The 20157-nt window shown below is 44.5% G+C and overlaps 2 protein-coding genes across 4 annotated transcripts in view; one reads left to right on the top strand and one right to left on the bottom strand.

Moving 5' to 3' along the window:
* Positions 1-16897, top strand: part of csgalnact1a (chondroitin sulfate N-acetylgalactosaminyltransferase 1a) — a 162285-nt gene extending 145388 nt beyond the window's left edge. The window contains exons 6-8 of the mRNA XM_078534922.1: positions 6158-6252; positions 7599-7680; positions 10448-16897. Of these exons, the coding sequence (XP_078391048.1) occupies positions 6158-6252; positions 7599-7680; positions 10448-10737 (467 nt within the window). The 3' untranslated portion in view covers positions 10738-16897. The remainder of the gene's footprint in view (positions 1-6157; positions 6253-7598; positions 7681-10447) is intronic.
* A 1157-nt stretch (positions 16898-18054) lies between these two features.
* Positions 18055-20157, bottom strand: part of sh2d4a (SH2 domain containing 4A) — a 40928-nt gene continuing 38825 nt past the window's right edge. For 2 of the 3 annotated variants that reach the window (XM_078534672.1, XM_078534754.1), the window contains exon 9: positions 18055-18713. In XM_078534672.1, coding sequence (XP_078390798.1) covers positions 18621-18713 — 93 coding nt within the window. In that variant the 3' untranslated portion in view covers positions 18055-18620. Of the gene's footprint in view, positions 18765-20157 lie in introns of all 3 variants that reach the window. The other variant, XM_078534813.1, reaches the window with a different exon arrangement.

The following is a 20157-nucleotide window of genomic DNA, read 5'->3' as shown; positions in this document are numbered from 1 at the left end:
GAGGGCGGTGGAAGGGCAGAAATCAGCAAGGGGGCATGAAGGGCTATGTGGGTGGGTGGAAGGGCAGAGCTTGGCATTGAGGGCTTGAGGGGCCATATGGTTGGATGAAAGGACAGAGCTTGGTATAGGGGGAATGAGGAGATACTTTTGAATTTACCTTTTAAAAGATCCCTTAGGCAGATTAGGTTCATAACTCCTCTTGGTGGCGGGGGGCCATGAACCATAATTCCTTTAAAAACCTGGCCTGACTCCATGAAAATTACGGACTAGGATATGCCTATCCCCGCAGTGGAGCGGGCCAGGTCGGGAGTGGTGGATGCAGGCCTTTGACAGGAACCAGCCAGCACCCTTTACAAGCACTCCCGAAAATCAGAGTGCCCGGGAAAGGGGGCAGAAGTCCTGGAATCAGGACCCGCCCGCCATTTTTAAAGGGCTCCTGAGTCAACCCTACTTGGTGGAAATCCACTATAACAGTAACAACAACAAAATAATGAACTCCACAAAAATCAATCAAGATTGGACAAGTTCCTCCAGTGTGTGAAGGGTTCCATCATTCAAAGAATGAAGGCTGTAGAAAGTAAGTAACCTTACTTCTCTGGAATTTCCTGACTTCTGGGTGTGTAGATGAAACCAGGAAATGACTAAAGTTAGCCACAAACCAGGTCTGCCAATAAGCTCAGAGCCTGGATTCCACGATTAGTCAGCTTGGAAATGAGAGCAGAATTAAAACCTTCAGACAAATGTTGTCCCATTTTTGGAATCAAACGTTTACATTTCAATATCTTGGCTGCCATTTCTACAGATGATTTGGGATACAGCCTTAAGGACTGAAGCAGTAAAGTTTTCACTTGATCTTATTCACTTTGTTTTTAATCTCACTGCTGTCTGTTCATCTAACTGGCAAGGATCTGAGTGTTGCAGGTTGTGTCAGTGGATCCAACCTCAATGAATTGTCCAAAGATTTGGGATAGAATCCATTAGACTATAAGATGTTCACTCTACCAAAATTAAACAAGCTACACACAAGTACAAGAATGGAGAAAACTGGACTGGAATTAAAGGGACATTATTGCTGAGTTCAAGTGGCAGGGTCAGAATGATGTTAGTAGTGGCCTGCCGGTTATATATTACCATTTAAGAAGTTTAAAAAGAAATTCGGTGTGTGGCATTCGCATTATCCATTCTGTTACGGTTGACTTTTATACGTGTGGGTAAACTGAGCAGAGCCCAGCAGTGTAATCTTCTTCTACACCTATCACTGAAATCCACTGTGCAAGCAGCTTGTGATGTAGTGCTGGTCATGACAGACTCACCTTCACTTCTAGTTCAGCCATGTGACTGTAAGCTGTTGCAAGTGACGGGGAGGGAGGCGAGGAGGGATCTGCTGCAGTTTCTTCAGCAGTGAAACAAGCAGGAGTTTTGTTGGATCAGTCTGAGCTCTTGGAACTTGTGGCTGCTCTCCCACCAAGTGGCAATTTCTCAGGAAGTGCTGTAACCGCGCAGATGCTTCCTACATTATGTGGCAAGTGGCTCGTTAATCGGAGTCTTAGTCCTTGCATTATTTGGAATTTGGTACAACCAGAAGTTGAGTTAGACATGCCACATCAGCATAAGACCATAAGTCATAGGAGCAGAAATTAGGCCATTCGGCCCATCGAGTCTGCTCCACCATTCAATCATGGCTGATAAGCTTCTCAACCCCATTCTCCCGCCTTCTCCCCGTAACCTTTGATCCCCTTACCAATTGAGAACCTATCTATCTCGGTCTTAAATGCACTCAATGACCTGGCCTCCACAGCCTTCTGTGGCAATGAATTCCATAGATTCACCACTCTCTGGCTAAAGAAGTTTCTCCTCATCTCTGTTCTAAAAGGTCTTCCCTTTACTCTGAGGCTGTGCCCTCGGGTCCTAGTCACTCCTACTAATGGAAACATCTTCCCCATGTTCACTCTATCCAGGCCTTTCAGTATTCTGTAAGTTTCAATCATATTCCCCATGGTAGCTACCACAGCAGGGTAGACTCAAGGCACACTTTGATAAGGAGTTGATAAGCCCCTGTTAGGCCCTCAAACCAGGGATTTGAGTGTCAGGAGATCTCACCACTCATCGGATTGGATACAGCCGCAACAAGTCAAGTTACTAAAAGCCATCCAGGACACAACAGTTTGGCTGATCAAATGCCCTGCCCAATATTCATCCCTTCCCTCACCAGCAGCTACATAAACGTGATGGGCCACATTTCAACTTTTTTCTCACTCAAAGGGCCAGTGAGTAAATTTCAGAAAGGGAAGGCAGTAGAAATTCACTATTAATCAAAGCATTTTATGAGTGTCAGATGAGGAAACTAATCTATTAGCTCACTTTCTCATCACTATATTGATGTCTGGCATTGTTTTTGCATACACACATAGTTAATGTCTGCCCGCACGCACACCTGATGTAGCGATGCGGAGTATTCTGGATAGATGTCCGTCTATTGGGAGTGATCTTGATTTTTTTAAAATGTTTTTCATTCTTGTAAAAAGCTAATTTGCAGCAATACGTGCTGCCAAACTGTGTAATGAATCGGAGGGCTTGTTTTGATAGATTTGGATAAGACTCTGAGGGGAGCATATGACTATAAAATGTCAGAAGGTCATGCTCTGCGAAAGCTCTCTTCATGTCACTGTCATTTTGGTGCTCAATTAGTGTAAGGCAGAACGTGTCATGAGCCTCGGTGACATCAGTTCCAAATGGATCTGCAAACAGTTTCGGCTCATCACAACGTTCCCTGAAATCCACAAACCTTTGTTTGAATTCATCTCCCAGGCTGCCGACCAGTGCAGAATACTTTTCATGGTTTACTGCCTCAGCATGCCTTGTTTTTAGCACTGTGAAATGGATAATTTTCTTCATAATCAACCGTTTTCTAATCAACCCTAACTTCTGAACGAACGATTGAACATGTTCATCCAGTTTGTAATCAGACTGATCCTTTCCCTGTAGTTTCACAATCAAGTCTGCAAGATATTTGGGGCAGAATTTTTCAGTTGGTGGGCGGGCTCGGTGGGAGCGGGCGGAGCTGGTCGCTGCCCACAATCGGCTCCGCGCCGCCATTTTACGCGGGCGGGCCAACTAAGGCCCGGCTCAGCGCTACCTGTGCAGGAGGGAGGGGGAGGAGGGAGAGTCGGGACCAGCGCTCTTTTGCGCATGCGCATGAAAGAGCGCTTCAATCTCCCTGAGGCACGGAGCTTCCTCAGGGAGATTGAAGGGCTTCTGAAATTATGAAATGTAAGGTTTATAAATTTATTTAAACATATCATGTGACTCATGTTTACACGTCGGCGGGAATGCAGCCGACCCCGGTGCGCACCCGCCGAATGAAGTACCGCAACTCCGCGCCATGATGTCGGGACGCACGCCCAACTCCATTGCGCATCATTTTACGCGTCAGCATGTCGGGCCTGTCCCTGCACACCAACTGAAAAATTCTGCCCTTGGTGATGTCAACCAGGAATGCCAAATCATTCAAGCACTCATCATTGTCCATGAAGCTTACATCTTTTCTTTGTATGTCATGAAGGTTTTTATTTCTTCAAGCAGTGACCAGAATGTGGCTAACATGGCCACCCTGCTGAGCCAATGAACATGGCGGAAGTAAATGACATCATCATGGTCTGATTCTACCTCTGCTCGAAAGGCTTGGAACTGTCTGTGATTGAGCTCCTTAGACCTAATGACAAGAAGCAATCTTTTCCATCGTATATTTCACCTCCAGGGCCTTTGCACACAGCTGTTCTTGGCGAATGATGCACTGATGTGTGATGGCTTCAAGGGACACCGATTTGAGCATTAGACTAACAAATCCTTTGTGCGTGCCTGTCAGCAGAGGAGTTCCATTGATTTTTTAGGCCACAAGTTTTTCCTCTAGAAGGCTGAATTTCACCAAGACATGTTTTATCTCATTGAAAATGTCTTGTCCTATTGTTGTACCTTTCATTGGACATAGGTCCAGCAGTTCCTCAACAACTTTGAAATTCTTGTACAAAGATTGCCAGTATGATTAGAGAATTTTGAATGTTGGATGCTAGGTTGTCTACTCTCCTAGCAACCGTCTGACGTGAAAGGCTGGTTTTCTCTACCATCGACTTTTTATCTGGACATGCCAGAGATGTAAATATGCCCAAGCAGTCTTTCACAAATTCCCCATCAGACAACGATTTCCCTCTCTTGGCTATTGTTTCAGGTATCAAAAAACTCATCTTGGTTGCTGCCTCAGAACACTGGTTTGCAGTTTTAAAGGAAGATAGTTGCCCGATAATGTTTTGTTTCAGTGAGTCCGCTCGATTGATTCTCACCTGGCCCATGAGGCTGTCAAACTTGCCAACGTGTTTTGTAGGACACTGTCACTTGATATTGTATTCCTTGAAAACAGCTATCTTCTCTTGACGTATTAGAGAGCCCCTCTTCTGCTCAACAGCAAAATAAATTATCTTTGAAAACTCGACATTACCATCTTTGTTTTGATAAGCATTATAGGTGGGTGCCAGGATGACCAACAATCCCTTATCTTACTGGATTATCCCATATTTAGGTCCACTGCCCTGTTTGTCCCATATTCCAGACCATTAAATTTCACGCATGCGTAGTACCCGCTGGCCTCCTTTTTGCACACTCACAGCTCTGGCAGAACCACTCCTAACCTCTCCCTCCCGCCCTGACCCACCAACCCTCAGAGCTCTGGCGGTCTCCCCCTCTTGCATGGACCCCCATGTCCCTTAATTTTCTCCATGAGAGTTGGTCACGTGGTGGGGGGGGGCACTGTTCAAGGTACATATCGATACTTGAAATTAAGAATTTTGAAGTCAATCGAGCGAAAAACTTAGGACTTGGGTTCAAAGAAGAAGGAACCTCTGAATCTCACTTGGCTTAGGTTTTTCACTACAGTCGAAGGCTGGTGGGCCAGGAAGAAACTTTTGGCCTGCTGGACTCTGGCCTGTGGGTCGTAATTTGGACAACTCTGATCTAAAATAATTTAATTAAAGATCTTTAGCAATAAAACCTTAATAGCCCAACAATGCCTGAAAGACTGATAGGGAGGCAATGAAAAATGATAAAGATCCTACTATGTAAAGGAATTTTTCTTTCTTTATCTTTCATGGGTGTAATTCGAAAAGAGCATGAGATTAGGTAGAGGGAGTGGCTGACTGGGACATTCCACAACTGATGGCCAAATTTAAACAGCATCCGGCAAACATGTGAGAGAGGATAAGCACATGAGGGATATTCCACATTGCTACCTTGCAGAAACCATTGGGGTTAACCTGACAGAAAAACCCAGCGAGTCAGCATGGAGCAGTTAGAATGGCCTTTAATCAGATCAGTGGGGCATTTGGCAGCTAAAAGTTAATAAGTAAGGATACAAAGCAACCTCTACTTCATTATATAGTGGATTCATTGGCAAGTTATCTCAGGCCTTCTTCTTGCAAATAACCATCAGGACACCCTAAATTGGATGAACATAAAAACAAAGCACTCTCTCCACATCGGCATGGTGACACTTATCATCCTCTTCCAATCGACAGGGATTAATCAAACATGGGTACAACAATCTCGTCAGCCAAATGGAACTATGATACCACCTTAGCGAGTCCAAGAATTGATGCATTATCCTGCCAAGAAGGCTCCTTGAGCCTCTATTTCTGCTTTTTCTTACATTTCTTACCTCCTGTGCTCTCCTTACTGTTCCCTCATCTCATTTTGTTCCCTTAACCCACCATATTACTTTAAACCCTTCGCCACAGAAATAATTACCCTCTCAGCGAGGACGTTGGTCTCAGCCTTGGTCAAATGAAGCCTGCCCATCCTGTACAGGCCCACTCTGGTCCCAGGACTCTTCTCAGTGCACCAGGAAACTGAACCCTTCCCCTACATCATCGCTCCAGCCACACATTTACCCTCATCTCTGCTGATTCACTTCCCTCTCCCAACTCCTTTGGCACCCTATCCATTATATCTTTTAGCTTGGCACCTGGAAGGTACCCCGCCCTTTGGGAATCTGGGTGCAGCTATAAGAGTGCAACAAGGTGACCCTCTTTTGATCGAGGAAACTGTAGCACCCTTTCAGCCTCCTGTTGAACCTTTGCTACAAGTTTAACTTTTTTTTTCTATCTTCCAGGAAAGAAGGTTTTCTATCCTGTCCTCTTCAGCCAATACAATCCTGCTATTATTTATGGTCATCACGACTCCATTCCACCCATTGAACAACAGTTGGTAAGTGTCATATTTCACTGTACAGCACATGGCAATGGAAATTAGTAGGGACGTGGCCTTTTTGAAGAGCCCATTAACAGAGCCTGCAATGTGTCTGCCTCTCAAATATGTGGCTATGAGTTTGAGTTCCGGGGCTGCTGGTCACATAAGCCCAGCCATACACTGTTAGAAGCAAGTTCTTATTATGTCCTCCTCACTCTGGTGTGGGAATGTGTGGCTTCTTCATATCTCATTGATTCACAATCAATGGCCAAGTAGTGCAGACATCAATATGGCAAGTCAGCTGTGTCATAGCTGAAAATAAAGGCTCATCTTCCCTCTTCTATGGTATGGTTCTCAGGTCCTCAGCACACTCAAAGTGGCCGTGTGTGAGTCTAGACAATAGGGCCATGCGGTAGGAAGGTATCAGAGCTGATCTTGTTCTCCCTTGATGCTTACACATGTCCTTACTTTCAGAAGGTGCTGACCCCTTGTTTTGCTACTAACACATTCTGCTATTTTGCTTTCATACAGGGCTGACCTTTATGTCACTATTAACACATGCTTTAGTCTTTAATGCTATCATTACCATTCCCTTTGCCTTGTGTCCATGACATTTTTGTCATTTAATCTCTCCTGACCCCCAACCTAACCTTGACCTTCTATTTTGTTCCACCTGCTCCACCCTGCCTTTTCAACAGCATAAATCCCATCACATTTCTACCTCTCTTTAGCTCTGAAGAGGAGTCATACGGACTGGAAATGTTAACTGTTTTTCTCCCCGCTGCCAGACCTGCTGAGTTTTTCCAGGCGTTTTCTGTTTTTATTCCCTTTCCAGCAGGGATCGCTTGAGTGTGATTAGGAGCAAGAATCCTGGTGGTCTTTTTCCTTCTCTCACCTGTAGGTGCTGAGGGCAGCTGCAGCTGTCCCTACTCCATTCTCACCTGAGATCAACCAGAGGCTGAGGTTCACACCTTCATGGTGTAGTTGGCGCATTACAGACCAGGATGAGGCATTAAAGCTGATGGCCCTTTTCACAGCATGTGCTTGTGTCCTCTAGCGATGTTCACAGGCACATGCAGGATGGGCAGAATGGTCTGTGCTGTATCATTCTATGATTTTAACTGGAATATTTTTTTGAAGTACAAGTAAAATGATAAGCTTTACCTTAAGAAGGTGGCTCACCACCACCTTCTCAAGGGCAATTAGGGTTGGGCAATAAATGCTGGCCTAGCCAGCGACGCCCAGACCCTGTGAATGAGTTAAAAAAAAATCATGATACTGTGAAAGGGAGAACGGTAAGAAGAGGCCATGAAAAATCTGGAGCATCAACAGTTAACTTTGACTCTTTATTTTTTTTTTGAAAGGTGATTAAGAAGGATTCAGGCTTCTGGAGGGATTTTGGCTTTGGAATGACTTGCCAGTATAGATCAGACTTCATCAATATAGGTAAGTGTACATACAATAGGACTTTCTTTCAGAAGCTGCTCTAGACTAGTGGCTTCTTCAACTAGTAGCAAGACTGCCACCTACTGTACTATTGCCATAATGCAGGATGTAATCTGGCATGACTGGTGATACGATAATGGGATCTTGTGAATAGGCTACACAGATCTCTGCTATTAGCTAGTCACAACATACCGAGAAGTTTGATTCCTAAGGATTGAAGAAAGTGGATTGTATTCAGTATTGGGAAAAGACATCAGTGGCATTTGCTTTCAAATCCAACCCCCTTGATCAGCCACATTTAGTTCACAGGTACCCACAGAGCCAATAGATAGGGAAATACATTTGTCTTTCCCCGACCCATTTTCATCTGTCTCCCCGACCCTGGCACCCCCTGCCCCGATCCATTTTCATTCCCCCTACCACACGGGAGTATTCCCTTTATTTATATTGTCCGCCAAAAAAGATAGGACTTGCATTTATGAAGCACCTTTCACATCCTTAAGAAGTCCCAAAGCACTTTACAGCCAACGAAGTACTTTCAAAGTGTAGTCATTGCTGTAATTTATGAAGCATGGCAACCAATTTGTGCACAGCAAGATCCCACAAACAACACTGATAATGGCTAGATAATCAGTTTTAGTGAAGTTGATTGAGGGCTAAATATTGATCAGGACAGCGAGGCGAATTCCTCCACTCTTCTTCGAAATAGCACCACGGGGTCACTTATGTACACCTGCGAGGGGACATAGGGTCTCAGCTTAATGTCTCAGCTGGAAGACAGCACCTCTGACAGCGTAGCACTCCTTCAAGTGCTGCAATGAAGTGCCAGCCTGGATTATGTGCTCAAGACTTCAGAGCAGAAATTGAATCCGTAGCTTTCTGACTATGAGGCAGTAGTCCCACCCACTGACCTGTCCATGAGACTAAACTATACGGGATAGATCAATGAAAAGTGAGATTTAAAGAAGAGGCAGTGTGCACGTTGATTTTCCCCCCTTTAAAAATAACATTTTCTTCAAATAATCCCAGTACAGTAACCAATCTAGGTGTTGGGGATTGGTGGGGGGGAGGGTGTTGGATTGCACAAGGATGTCAGTCGGTCATGGGGAGTGGGGTTGGCTGTTGTGAGAACCAGGATGGCACTGTCCATATAATGACGTGCATAAGATTTAAGAATCAACCCCATGTACCCTAGGTGTGACTATATACCAAGACTTTAGGGTACGCAGCAGAACTTCAAGTTGAGTTCAGACAAATGCTGATCAATTCGGATACCAGAGGCTGGATTTTACATGCAGGAGGTGGCCCCAACCCCCAGCTTAACAATTGGTGGGGGCAGAGTCACCCTAAGTCAATTTTATGGCCTGTTCATGGCTCGGGGTGAGACTTCTGCCCCATCTGGAAGAAAGTCCCGCCTCTGAGAGCTGCCAGCCAATCAAGTGGGAGGGGTGGGAACTGCAGGGCAGTTTACCACATCGGGGAGCCACAATCAGGATCAGGTGAGTGGGGGTTTCACGGGGACCACCCTGGCACGTCCTATTGAGGGTGGTCGGGGCGGGGGGGGAAGGGCTGGGTTCAGGAGGGCAAGGTGCGGGTAACGGATGGTTGGTGGGGGTGGGGAGCAGGGAGGCAGTGGGCTGTGGGGAGGGGGTTGGGAGAACGTACCATGGTGGTAGTGGGGTTCCTCCATTGGGCACAGGATGCCCAAACAGGAGGGACCTTTCCCCCTCCTCAGCCTGCCAGGTTTTACCTGGCAGCCTCACCATGTGGAGTGTGCATGATCCCAGTCCCCCCTGGTGAGATACCAGTGGCGACAGGAGAGGGCTCTTTAATTGGCCACTTAAGGGCCTCCATTAGTCCAAGGGTGAGTGGGTTACCAGACACCTCCCTCACTGGTGGTAAAATACCAGCAGAGGCAACTAGGTGACACGGTCACTGGTGTTCAGTCATAGGCACCAAGCCTCAGAAAAGATGTAAGCAAAAATATATAAGAAAAATACTGCAGATGCTGGAAATCTGAAACAAAATCAGAAAGTGCTGGAAAAACTCAGCAGGCCTGACAGCATCTGTGGAGAGAGAAACAGAGTTAACGTTTCGAGTCCGTATGTCTCTGAAGAAGAGTCGTTCTAAGTGTTTCTCTCAGGAAAGATGTGTTGACCTTGGTATCAGTCTGGTGCGTCTGTTCTGAAACTCTTCCAAGGTGTAAAGGGTTAAATTGTGAGGTTGCACTAACATGGGTTTTACTCCTTTGAGTATTTTGATTGATGTGTACTTAAACCAGGGTGGGGGTTAAATTAATAAAAGTATTTAATTGGTTGGTTGCAAAGAAACTTTTTCCTCTGGTAGGGGAATCGACAACAAAGGGACACAATCAAAAAATTAGGGCTAGGTCACATAGGAGTGAAAGCAGGAAACACTTTTCCACACACAGGGCAGTGGCGACCTGGAACACTCCTTCCCAAAAGGCTGTAGACACCGCGGCTCAACTGGAACTATCAATACAGAGATAGATAGATTTTAGTTAAATAAAGTTATCAAGGGATTTAAATTGCATAACTGAATGATGGAACAGGCTCGAAGGGCCAAATGGCCTAAAAGGGTAATGTTCTATGAGTTTCTGTTAATATTTAAACCTCTCTGTCCTTTACATTTTTATTGTTTGACTTACCCTTGACAGATCCTACCTCATAATTTTTTATTGGATTGGGGATTCTTTGCTAACCTTTCTGCTTATATATCTGAACCTCTGACGTGTCTGTCCTTCCAGGTGGTTTTGACTTGGACATAAAAGGGTGGGGAGGTGAGGATGTTCACCTTTACCGCAAATACCTCCACAGCGACCTGATTGTGATTCGAACGCCAGTCCGCGGGCTGTTCCACCTGTGGCACGAGAAGCGGTGTGTGGACGAGCTGACTGCTGAACAGTACCGCATGTGCATGCAGTCCAAAGCCATGAACGAGGCCTCCCACGCCCAGCTGGGAATGCTGGTCTTCAGGCATGAGATCGAAGCACATCTGCGCAAACAGCGACACAAGACCAACGTGAAGAAAACATAAGAGAAGCCCGGGCCACATTGGCTTTAGCATCGGGAACCTGATACCGGCGGAGAACCCATCACAGAAGCAAATTGTTTTCAAGCTGTTCCTTGCAACGTGAAACACCTCTGTGATGTTACAATCTATGTTGTTCTCCTTCAGCCTAAGGGAAAGTCAAGCATACGGTGGCGTTGGTGGGATTTACGGTTTGGAATGTTCACAGCTTCAGGTTCGGTCAGAGGTTAATACAGATAAATTCCACTGCTCATGTGGGACACTAAACAGGATGGTGGTCCTTCAGATTACTGACAATTGCAGCACAGCAAATGTGTGCATGTGCATAGTATTTATATATTCCCATTAAAAGGATGACTTATTTTTGTCGAGGACATGCTCTTAAAAAGTGAATCAACAGTTCCACGGTCTGAAATGGTCACTTAAGCCAATCACGATCCACATGGTAGGTATGAAGGAGGAAGCCCATCTGGTCCATTCTAGTTATTTTCCAAAACTGCCCTAATTGCTCCAATCTCCACCATCATACTCAGAAGTTCACTCCACCTGTTGATCATTCCTAAGTTGGTCTTTACGCATGACGCCAAGTCCCTTTCATAATTTAATCTACCTTTTTCTATTCTGTTTGCCATCTTATACGTCTCTGTAAATCACCCGCAGTGACCTTTTTTATACTCGTTCACGGGATGTGGGCATCACTGGCCGGATCAGCATTTCTTGCCCCTCCTTAATTGCCCCTGAGAAGGTGGTGGTGTGCCATCTTCTTGAACCACTGCAACCCATCTGTTAGGAAGTGAATTCCAGGATTTTGACCCAGCGACAGTGAAGAAACAGCAATATAGTTCCAAGTCAGGATGGTATGTGGTTTGGAGGGGAATTTGCAGGTGGTGGTGTTTCCATGCGTCTGCTGCCCTTGTTCTTCTAGATGGTAGAGGTCGTGGTTTGGAAGGTGCTGACTTGGTGAGTTGCTGCAGTGCATTTTGTAGATGGTACACACTGCTGCCCCTGTGCGTCGGTGGTGAAGGGAGTAAATGTTTAAGGTGGTGGATGGGGTTCCAATCAAGTGGGCTGCTTTATCCTGGACCTCCTTTCAAGGCTAAAGAGTGAAAGATCCTCAAAGCCTTCTGACAAGAGGTATCAGCCTCAGGGCTCTGGTCTGCAATGTCTCCAGCAGTTGCATGTCTCCCTGTGTCTCAGGGACCAGAACCGGATACATGAGTGAAGGTGCACTGTAAAACAATAACTTGCTATTATAAAGCGCCTTATCATATCTCTCTGATTGGCCCAAAGTGTTTCATGGACGATGATTGACCTTGAAGTATAGACAGTTATGGAGGAAATGTGGCAGCCACTTTTCTGCCAGACACATTTTTACAAGCAGCAATGAGATGAATGAACAATGAATGTGTTTTGGAGGTGGTGGCTGAGGGAGGAATGTTGGCTTAGACATTGGAAGATGTCTTTATCTTCCTTCGAAAATTTGAAGAGTTTATGAATGACTTCCTCTGACTCAGTCTCTACGGTTTAGTCAGTATTGTTGTTTACTGCTCCAGTGATTGGACCCATTAAATATCCAGTCCATTAAAAACCGGAGATTGCTCTCTATTTCATCCGTGGCCATTTTGATGCATCACTTATGAAGTACTTGTATTGCCCATTTTCTTCCTTCCTATGTGCAATATTCCATATTAAGTTTCATCTGCTGCCATTTGTGTATTTTATCAAGCCTATTTTGTAGGTCACCTAGTGTCTCCTCAGACAAAAGCAGACAGGCTGTTTTGACTTGCTCCCTGGCAAAAAAAAAAGTGCAGCAAACTGTCAAAGTGTTGAGCTTAAACCAAAAGCAAAAAGGATCAGAATGCCCAGCAGATTCCAGGCTGAACACACTCAGTGCTCCCAAAGACTTCGCTGACAGGAGCCAAGCTGTGAACCTTTTCTAAGTAACACAGGACACGTTGGGCGAGTTTCAGTCCAAAATATTCCATGTGAATTAACGGGCTCTAAAACTGTTCCTCAAACCTTCGATTGCACTTTTGTTTGTTTGCTTCATGACTTCTAGCAGCCTGCTATGTATAAAGTGGAAGCCTTACTAACAAAACCCCTTGTACAGTGCAGTGAGGCCATGTATAAATTATACAGTAGAGTGTACATTTCTGCCTTAGATGACTTTCTCAGTCGATACAGTGGTATCTTCAGCATACAGGTTACATCATAAACTACACTTCATAAGCACCTTTTATTTTTATTTTTCTACAATCAGGTACAGCAGGAATTAGACAGTAAAATAAAAACAAGATACTGCGGATGTTGGAAATGTGGAGTAAAAAAGAAAATGTTGGAAAAACTCAGCAGGTCTGGCAGCATCTCTGGAGAGAGAAAGAGAGTTAACGTTTCGAGTCCGTATGACTCTTCATCAGAGCAGGAATTAGGTTAGGGATAAAAAAAAAGGAATCTAAGATATCAGCTATTTCATTTTTATTTCATTAGGAATCATGAAATTCACCCCAGAGTTAAAAGCATCGAGATGTAATCAACCGTTTCCTGTTGATGTGTTTGTTTCAAGTCACAGCTGAGTGTGGTCAAGGGGAGAGGACTGTTCTTGGCTATTTCTGTCCCATGTTATAACAATCCTGACGCAGACTAAAAAGATCGCAGGTATCACAGAACAGGTTTCTTTTTAAACCTTCATTCTCGGGATACGTGCATTCATTGGCGATCCCTAGTTGCCCTCGAGAAGCTGGTGGAGAGCCACCTTCTCCATTTGACGAAGGCACTGTCACGTAGGGAATCCCAGGATTTTAACCCAACGACGCTGAAGGAATAGCGAAATATGCCCAGGCCAGGATGACGGGCGACTTGGAGGTGATGGCATTGCCAGGCCACCCCCTGTCATTCTAGGTGGGTGGAGTTTATGGGTTGAGGAGATGCTGCCAAAGAAGCCTTGGTGAATACATTTATGAGTTGGCTCCAAGCAGCAAAGAAAGAAAGAATTAATAGAACGGACTGTTGAAGTTAGGGTATGTCAGGTATTTAAGGTTAGAACAGCAAACGTCTGGAAAGACATAGCAGATTGAAGGACAGTTGAAAGAAAAAGTTTCAGCTGCACTTCGACTGCAGGTTTGGAGTATTTCTTTTCTCTTTTTGTCAGGAACTTTGTATTGCTATAGCTGCTGAGAGGCAAATGGTCTGTATATACACAGGGGCTATTTGGGTATCAGCAAGCGATCAGAAGCCACAAACCCCCACTAACATACAGGTCACATTCATCAACAGCGCCAATTGCTGAAAGAAATTATGTTTGAGATTTTCAGGAAAAACAAAGCCTTAGGGATAGCAACCTTTCCTTAGGAACAAATATTTACTAGGACCATAATACTTGTGTTTGTACTCATTCTCAGGAGAAGGTGGGGTTGGGGTGGAAGACACGCAATTTAAGTTACCAAAGGCTGTATGATTGAAGCCAGATCTCATTAAATCTAGTTTGCACTTTACAATTGTAATTCAATGTTTGTGAAAAATTAGAGCCTCAAAGACTTCCAGATGGGATGAGTATCTCTGATTTCTTAAGACACGATAGTCAGCAATAGTGATTTCCATGGAACCTCGGAGTGAAGGGTGTGGTTACCGTCTGTTCCCTTTAGGCCTTTTGTTCCCTTTGTAACCATGCCAACACCCACCCCAGGTAGACAGGCACACACAGCCACAGTGCATTTCCTAACCTGTGGTCAGTGTTGCCCATGTACTGACTCCCATTAATAACAAAAATCCAAGCAGACTTGTGGCTTTTCTTTCCCCTTCAGAATGAGCTGCTCCATGGTATTAGAGAGAGAGAGAGGTGGAGAAAAAGACAGAGAACACATTACCCTCCCTTAGCAAATTGGAATCTGATAAACTTGCTACATCCAGGGTATTTTTCTTAATGTGAAGTGAATTTTGTAAAGTACATTGGACCAAACAACATGTTAATTAAAATCTATGCAGTATTTGTACAGTCATAATCTGTTGATTTATCAAGTTTGTGGAGTGCTGTTAATATTTTTGAAATTGTTTATAGCTGCAGTGTTAAAAGTGTTGTGTTTACATTAACTGGGTCTAATAAATGCATAAACTTAGGGCTGGACATTCTCAACTTAATAAACAATGTACCTAGATTGCAAACTATTGATCAAATAGACCACTGTGGTCACTTCCAGTCCAGTGCATTCCTATGTACAAGGATCATGCAGTCCACTCTAGTTGTACACTTCAACTTAGAAAAGTCATTCAAACAACAGAACGGAAGGAGGCCATTTGGTCCATCCTGCTTGTGCTGACTCTTTGAAAGGTCTATCTAATTAGGCCCACTCCCTTGCTCTGTCCCTATAACCCAGCGAAGTTTCCCTTTTCAATTATAAATCGGATTCCCTTCAGAAAGTTACTATTGAGTTGGCTTCCACCACTTTTTCAGGCCGTGGTCCAGCTCATAATTCACAGCATAAATAAAATCTCATCTCCCTTTTAGTTTTTTTAGACTTAGAAGGCTTCCCGCATCCAGATTCACAGAGGCAGACAAAGCACACACTTATGTCCATTTTCATAGCTTGCTTTTCCTGAACAGGTCACCAGCCTGTTGCCAGAGGCTATAGTTTGAGGGGGCACCACTCCACATCAAGCATGGATGACCAGGAGACTCTCCTGCTCTTACCACCTGGACATTAGCTCATGTTGGAAAAAGTTGCAGGTTGATAATCAACCTGTTTGGCTGTTATGAATGCACCTTCTACAGTCATCAAGACCTGGCGCGTGACTCAAACCTGGAGCTTCTGGCTCAGAGGATGAAATGCTACCCATTGTACCACAAGACCTCCAGCTAGCTCTTTTGCCAATTATATTAAATCTTAACCTACGCCTTTTTAGTTACTGAGCTTTCTGCCAGTAGAAAGTTTCCCTCTAGCTACTCATCCAAAATTTTTTTTAAAAGCCACACCAGACCGAAACTAACTCAGCCTGTAAAGTGACATGAGAGAGCTTGGCCTAAGGCAATGGCACAGCAATCTGAACCTGAATTTGTTCAAGATAATGCACTTGGGTGTCAAGAACAACACATAGATCATAGGGGCATGACTGAAGTTTTTCTGTGTCATCGGAACGTGGCCCAGCCAGAGTATAAGGTTATATAATCAACTATTTGGCACATGCAATTTTTTGCATTCCTCATTTAGTGTGCAGCTGTCTTCTGAAATGTGCGACTGCTGCAAAAGTGCCATTGCACCATCGGATTGAATTGCACTGGGACTGAAACGTGAGGCCTGAGGAATAGTAGCGTGTGTAAACTTTGCTTCCAAGATCCTCAATTGTCTGAGCCTCAGACTGGGGTTGGGGGGAGGGGGGGGGCGGGATTTTCTGGCCCCTCTGTGGCTGGACCCACTGGTGGGAGACTCGACAGCTCAGCCAAAAATGCATTGACTTTTGGCGCGACTGGGCAGCCCAGGCAGCAGGCAGGGCTGGAAAATCCCATCCCGGGTTACTTATTTTTATATATATATTGACGAATTCCATCCGTGAAGGTGTCAAAAATAGAGAAGTGCAAAATGCTGTTTACCAGTCAACGTGTACAGGTCTTACCAAAGATTTATGGGATGTGTCAGATGAAATACACAGAATTATTATTTAATTAAAATATGGGCAACAGAACACAAGTCGCTTTCATAAACCCCATCCCGTGTTTTAAGGTCAGCATTGACGCAAGTTAACTTTCGTGATTAGAAAACTACAATACTTGTGGAATTATATACAGGGGCGAAAACAAGCTCCAAGTGAAAAAGAAATTGTACTCCAAAGCTTTTCCTCACGGTGCTGTGTTTGACCAGTGGTGCTGTTAAACTTGGTACAAAATTCATGGACCAGAAAGCGAGTTTGCCCAGCCCTAACAAAACACATTGAAGGGTTTTTGCTTGTGGGAGTTGTAAAGTTTTGGGGCTTCTTTGCTGTTCTGTAGATTTCGATGCATTTACTTTTTTTTAAAAAATGTTGATAATTTAAAGTCTCTGTAAAACACTGTACAGTAATGGAATTCAGGTAAGCTTAAGTTGTGCTTTTTGGGCTGTTGTTTTGTATAAATGCTGAACAACAAACAAGTTTCACAATAAACGTACAAACACTCACGTTGGAGTGTGCTTTCCAACTACTAGAAGTGGCATTTTCAGTCGTCAACATTGTCTCTTCCCTCCTCTTTCACCCCCCCCCGCCAGGTGTTACAGTGACATATACCTTAACAAGGTGCCCCTGCCCGTTTTGCCAGCTGATCTATTTTCCAATGCCCACTCCTACCTGAAAAGGTGAGTGAACAGTAATGAGCATGCACCACGTTTCCAATAGTTACTACCTCAGTAACACCGGGGGTCAGTTTAAAACCTGGCTTTGCCAGACAACGACAAATCAGGAATAAAGTTTTAATGGAAAGAGGGGGCCAATAAGCGTAAATACCCTAAGTGCTGGATCAAGCTTAGTTAGTGAAGGTCACAACATGGCAAATGTTGTGGATGCTGGAGGATTTTTTAAACCACTGCAGGTTCTGGGAGTCCTACAGCAGGTATTAGGCACCACCAAGTCACTTCCAGAGTTTCAGTGCATCCTATGAATTAAAGAGCTGCTAACTGATGATTCCCTAAGGTGGCATATTCAGTTAAGACTAGTCAGAAAGAATATGGTTGTGCAGTTGCCCTACCTGCTGGCGTTGGTGTGTTGACTGTACAATAATATCAAATGTTATTTAATAAAGTGGAATTATGACAAAGTACAATGATAATCAGTGGGACATTACCCTACCTGACCATCTAGAACAATGGTTCTCAAAATGGAATCTATGGAGACCTTCCAGAGGGTTTGCAACACAGGACCAGCCTTGTGTGAGTGACCCTAGGGATCCCCAAGGATGCAGTGGTCAAGGGTAGATGAGTGAGCGGTGGCTGTAAGTGTGCTCTGCTATCCCTCTGCTCCTGATCTCCACATGTTCCCCGAGTGCTTTCTCTGTGCTCTGCTCTCTGTCAAATTCCACGCTCTCCCTGAGCTTCCCCAGTGCGTTCTCAGGCATCTATTCTCTCCAGCCCCAGCTAAGGATGGACAGACTCTGTAGTGAGAAACAAGCACGCCCGTCTCACTGACATCTGAAAGTAAATATCTGGTTTCTTCAAGTATTATTAAAACACACTTACATACAGCACTTTCATATTATGAGTATGATATAGTATAGGTTTTATAACTTGGTTGGGGTGGGAAGGATGCGTTGTTAGCAATCCATTTGAAAAGGGGGCCTTCAACCAAACAGTTTGAGAGCTACTGATCTAGAATACAGGCCTGGCTCTTTCGATGTACTTTATTATTTTTTTAAAATCAAATCATCTTCAAATTGGCAGTTGTACGAAAATACATTTCTTCCATTATACATGATTAAGAGGCGTACATTGCTAATATTACATTGTCAGATCGGGGTATAACAGAAACAAAATCAGCTTTACAATATTTCTGGTATATATTAGTAAAATAAGTCGACTTATCAGTTTATATACTTTGTTCACACTCTACCCAAAAGGATTCCTAATCTACAATGTACAAAAATGTGTACCATAAAACCTTGTGAATAAATGCCTTGCCCCTTCAAACAAAAAAGTAGTAACAGCTATAACCCTGAATGCAAATTCATCTGTTCTTAAATAAGTAGATCAGGAACAAGTGGAAGAATGCTGTCCACTTTGAATGCGATCAATATTCTTCTTGCATAATGAAGAATCTTCTCAAAAGAAGTTTAATTTCAAGATCGGGTCTCAGTTACCTTCTCGACCGTCCACTGAAGTGAACATTTTGAGGGAAGACTACAATGGATGTGGCAGCAACTCCTGGTTCTGAGACACTCAGATGAAGAGATGGGCATAGTCTGGAGGATCCCTGCACTGACCACATGGTTCAAGTAAAAGTTCAGCGCCCGCTAATGTGATTGGCTCCTCCTGTCAACAGCAAGGCCGAAGTTTAGGAAACAGAGCAGTTGTATATATTACCTACATGAGGGCAATGTTTAGTAAATCAAAGCATACAGTACACACCTTTAAAATATAGAATAGGCTTATTGTTTCTTCATATTTTCTATCAGATGGATTAACCTTTTACCCAGGTGTTGATGTTACATAGCATGGGTTCATTTCCCCCAGCCTTCTAAACCTCAGTCAGACACCAACAAAGGCATCCAACCCAAGCCGGTGGCAAACCAGTATCATGAGCTCAGTACTTGTGTAACGAAAGCAGCGTGCTGCCTTTATGATATCCCTGGGTTTATGATGATTTAGCACTGGGAGGCTGCAACAGCAGGAGACTGAATGAGTAGGGTTGAGTCTATAAGGCTGGATTATACGTTCCCCTGCCAGCAGGTTTGAAGGCAAGGGGGTATGTAAAATCTAGCAGGCACCTTGCCTGCTGCCTACTCATCTGCCCCCGCTGAAATTTTACCGACAGCAGGGGTGGCGCTGGGCAGCCTTCCCACTAGTGGGTCAACTGAGGTCTTTAAGTGGGCCCCTGTGCCCATTGGCAGGCACCCCCCCCTCCCCCCTCCCCTGCCTTGCCATGGCCTCAAATCCCAACCCCCACTCACCTTGCCAGGGCCTGCCAGCCTGATACCCAGGGAGACACTTGACTCGCCTGCTGGGCTGGATCCAGCACAGCTTACCACCTTAAGCTCCAAGTGCAGCACTGGCATTGACCACTGCTCCTGGTGGCACTGCCAGTACTGGAAAGCTACCGGCCTCAAACCGGTCAGCAGCTCAATGGAGCTGGACTTCCAGATCCAGAAGGGTGGAAGTCCCACACCTCTGGTCTATCAACAGCTTATTGGTTGATAAATGATTGCAGGTAGCTGGTTTGATTCTCGGCGGGCTCACCCCTGACTTTTTACCCTGTATAATTCAGCCCTGTGATGGAGTGGATAATACATAGAATGGACTTGATGAGCAGTTCTGTGGTTTTATGTTTTGGAAACTTAAAAAAAGTTTGTCACTTGACTTTTGGGGTTTTAAAACACAGTCTCAGAAAAAGTAATGGAAATTTGGTTTGTTAAATAAATCTGGAATAAAACACTCATCAGTAATAGTGAGCATGAAAACACTGAAGTGTTGAAAAAAAGAACCCATCTAGTTCACGAATGGCCATAAAGGAAAGGAAACTGCTGTCCTTCCTTGGTCCGACTTAAATGCGACTCCAGTTCCACAGCAACGTGACTGACACTTAACTGCCCTCTGAAATGGCCTAGCAAGTCACTCAGTTGTACCAAACTGATACGTTTGCCAGGCAGTGGCTCACCATCATCTTCTCAAAGGCATTAGGGGTGGGAATAAATGCTGGCCCTGCCAGTGATAGTCACATCCCATGAAGGAATTAAATCAAGTGTTACTGTATTTGTGA

The sequence above is a fragment of the Cetorhinus maximus genome, chromosome 1 (genome assembly GCF_964194155.1).
Source record: "Cetorhinus maximus chromosome 1, sCetMax3.hap1.1, whole genome shotgun sequence".
Lineage (NCBI taxonomy): Eukaryota > Metazoa > Chordata > Chondrichthyes > Lamniformes > Cetorhinidae > Cetorhinus > Cetorhinus maximus.
The sequence above is the reverse complement of the archived record's forward strand: the minus strand, read 5'-3'. Positions and strand labels throughout refer to the sequence as shown.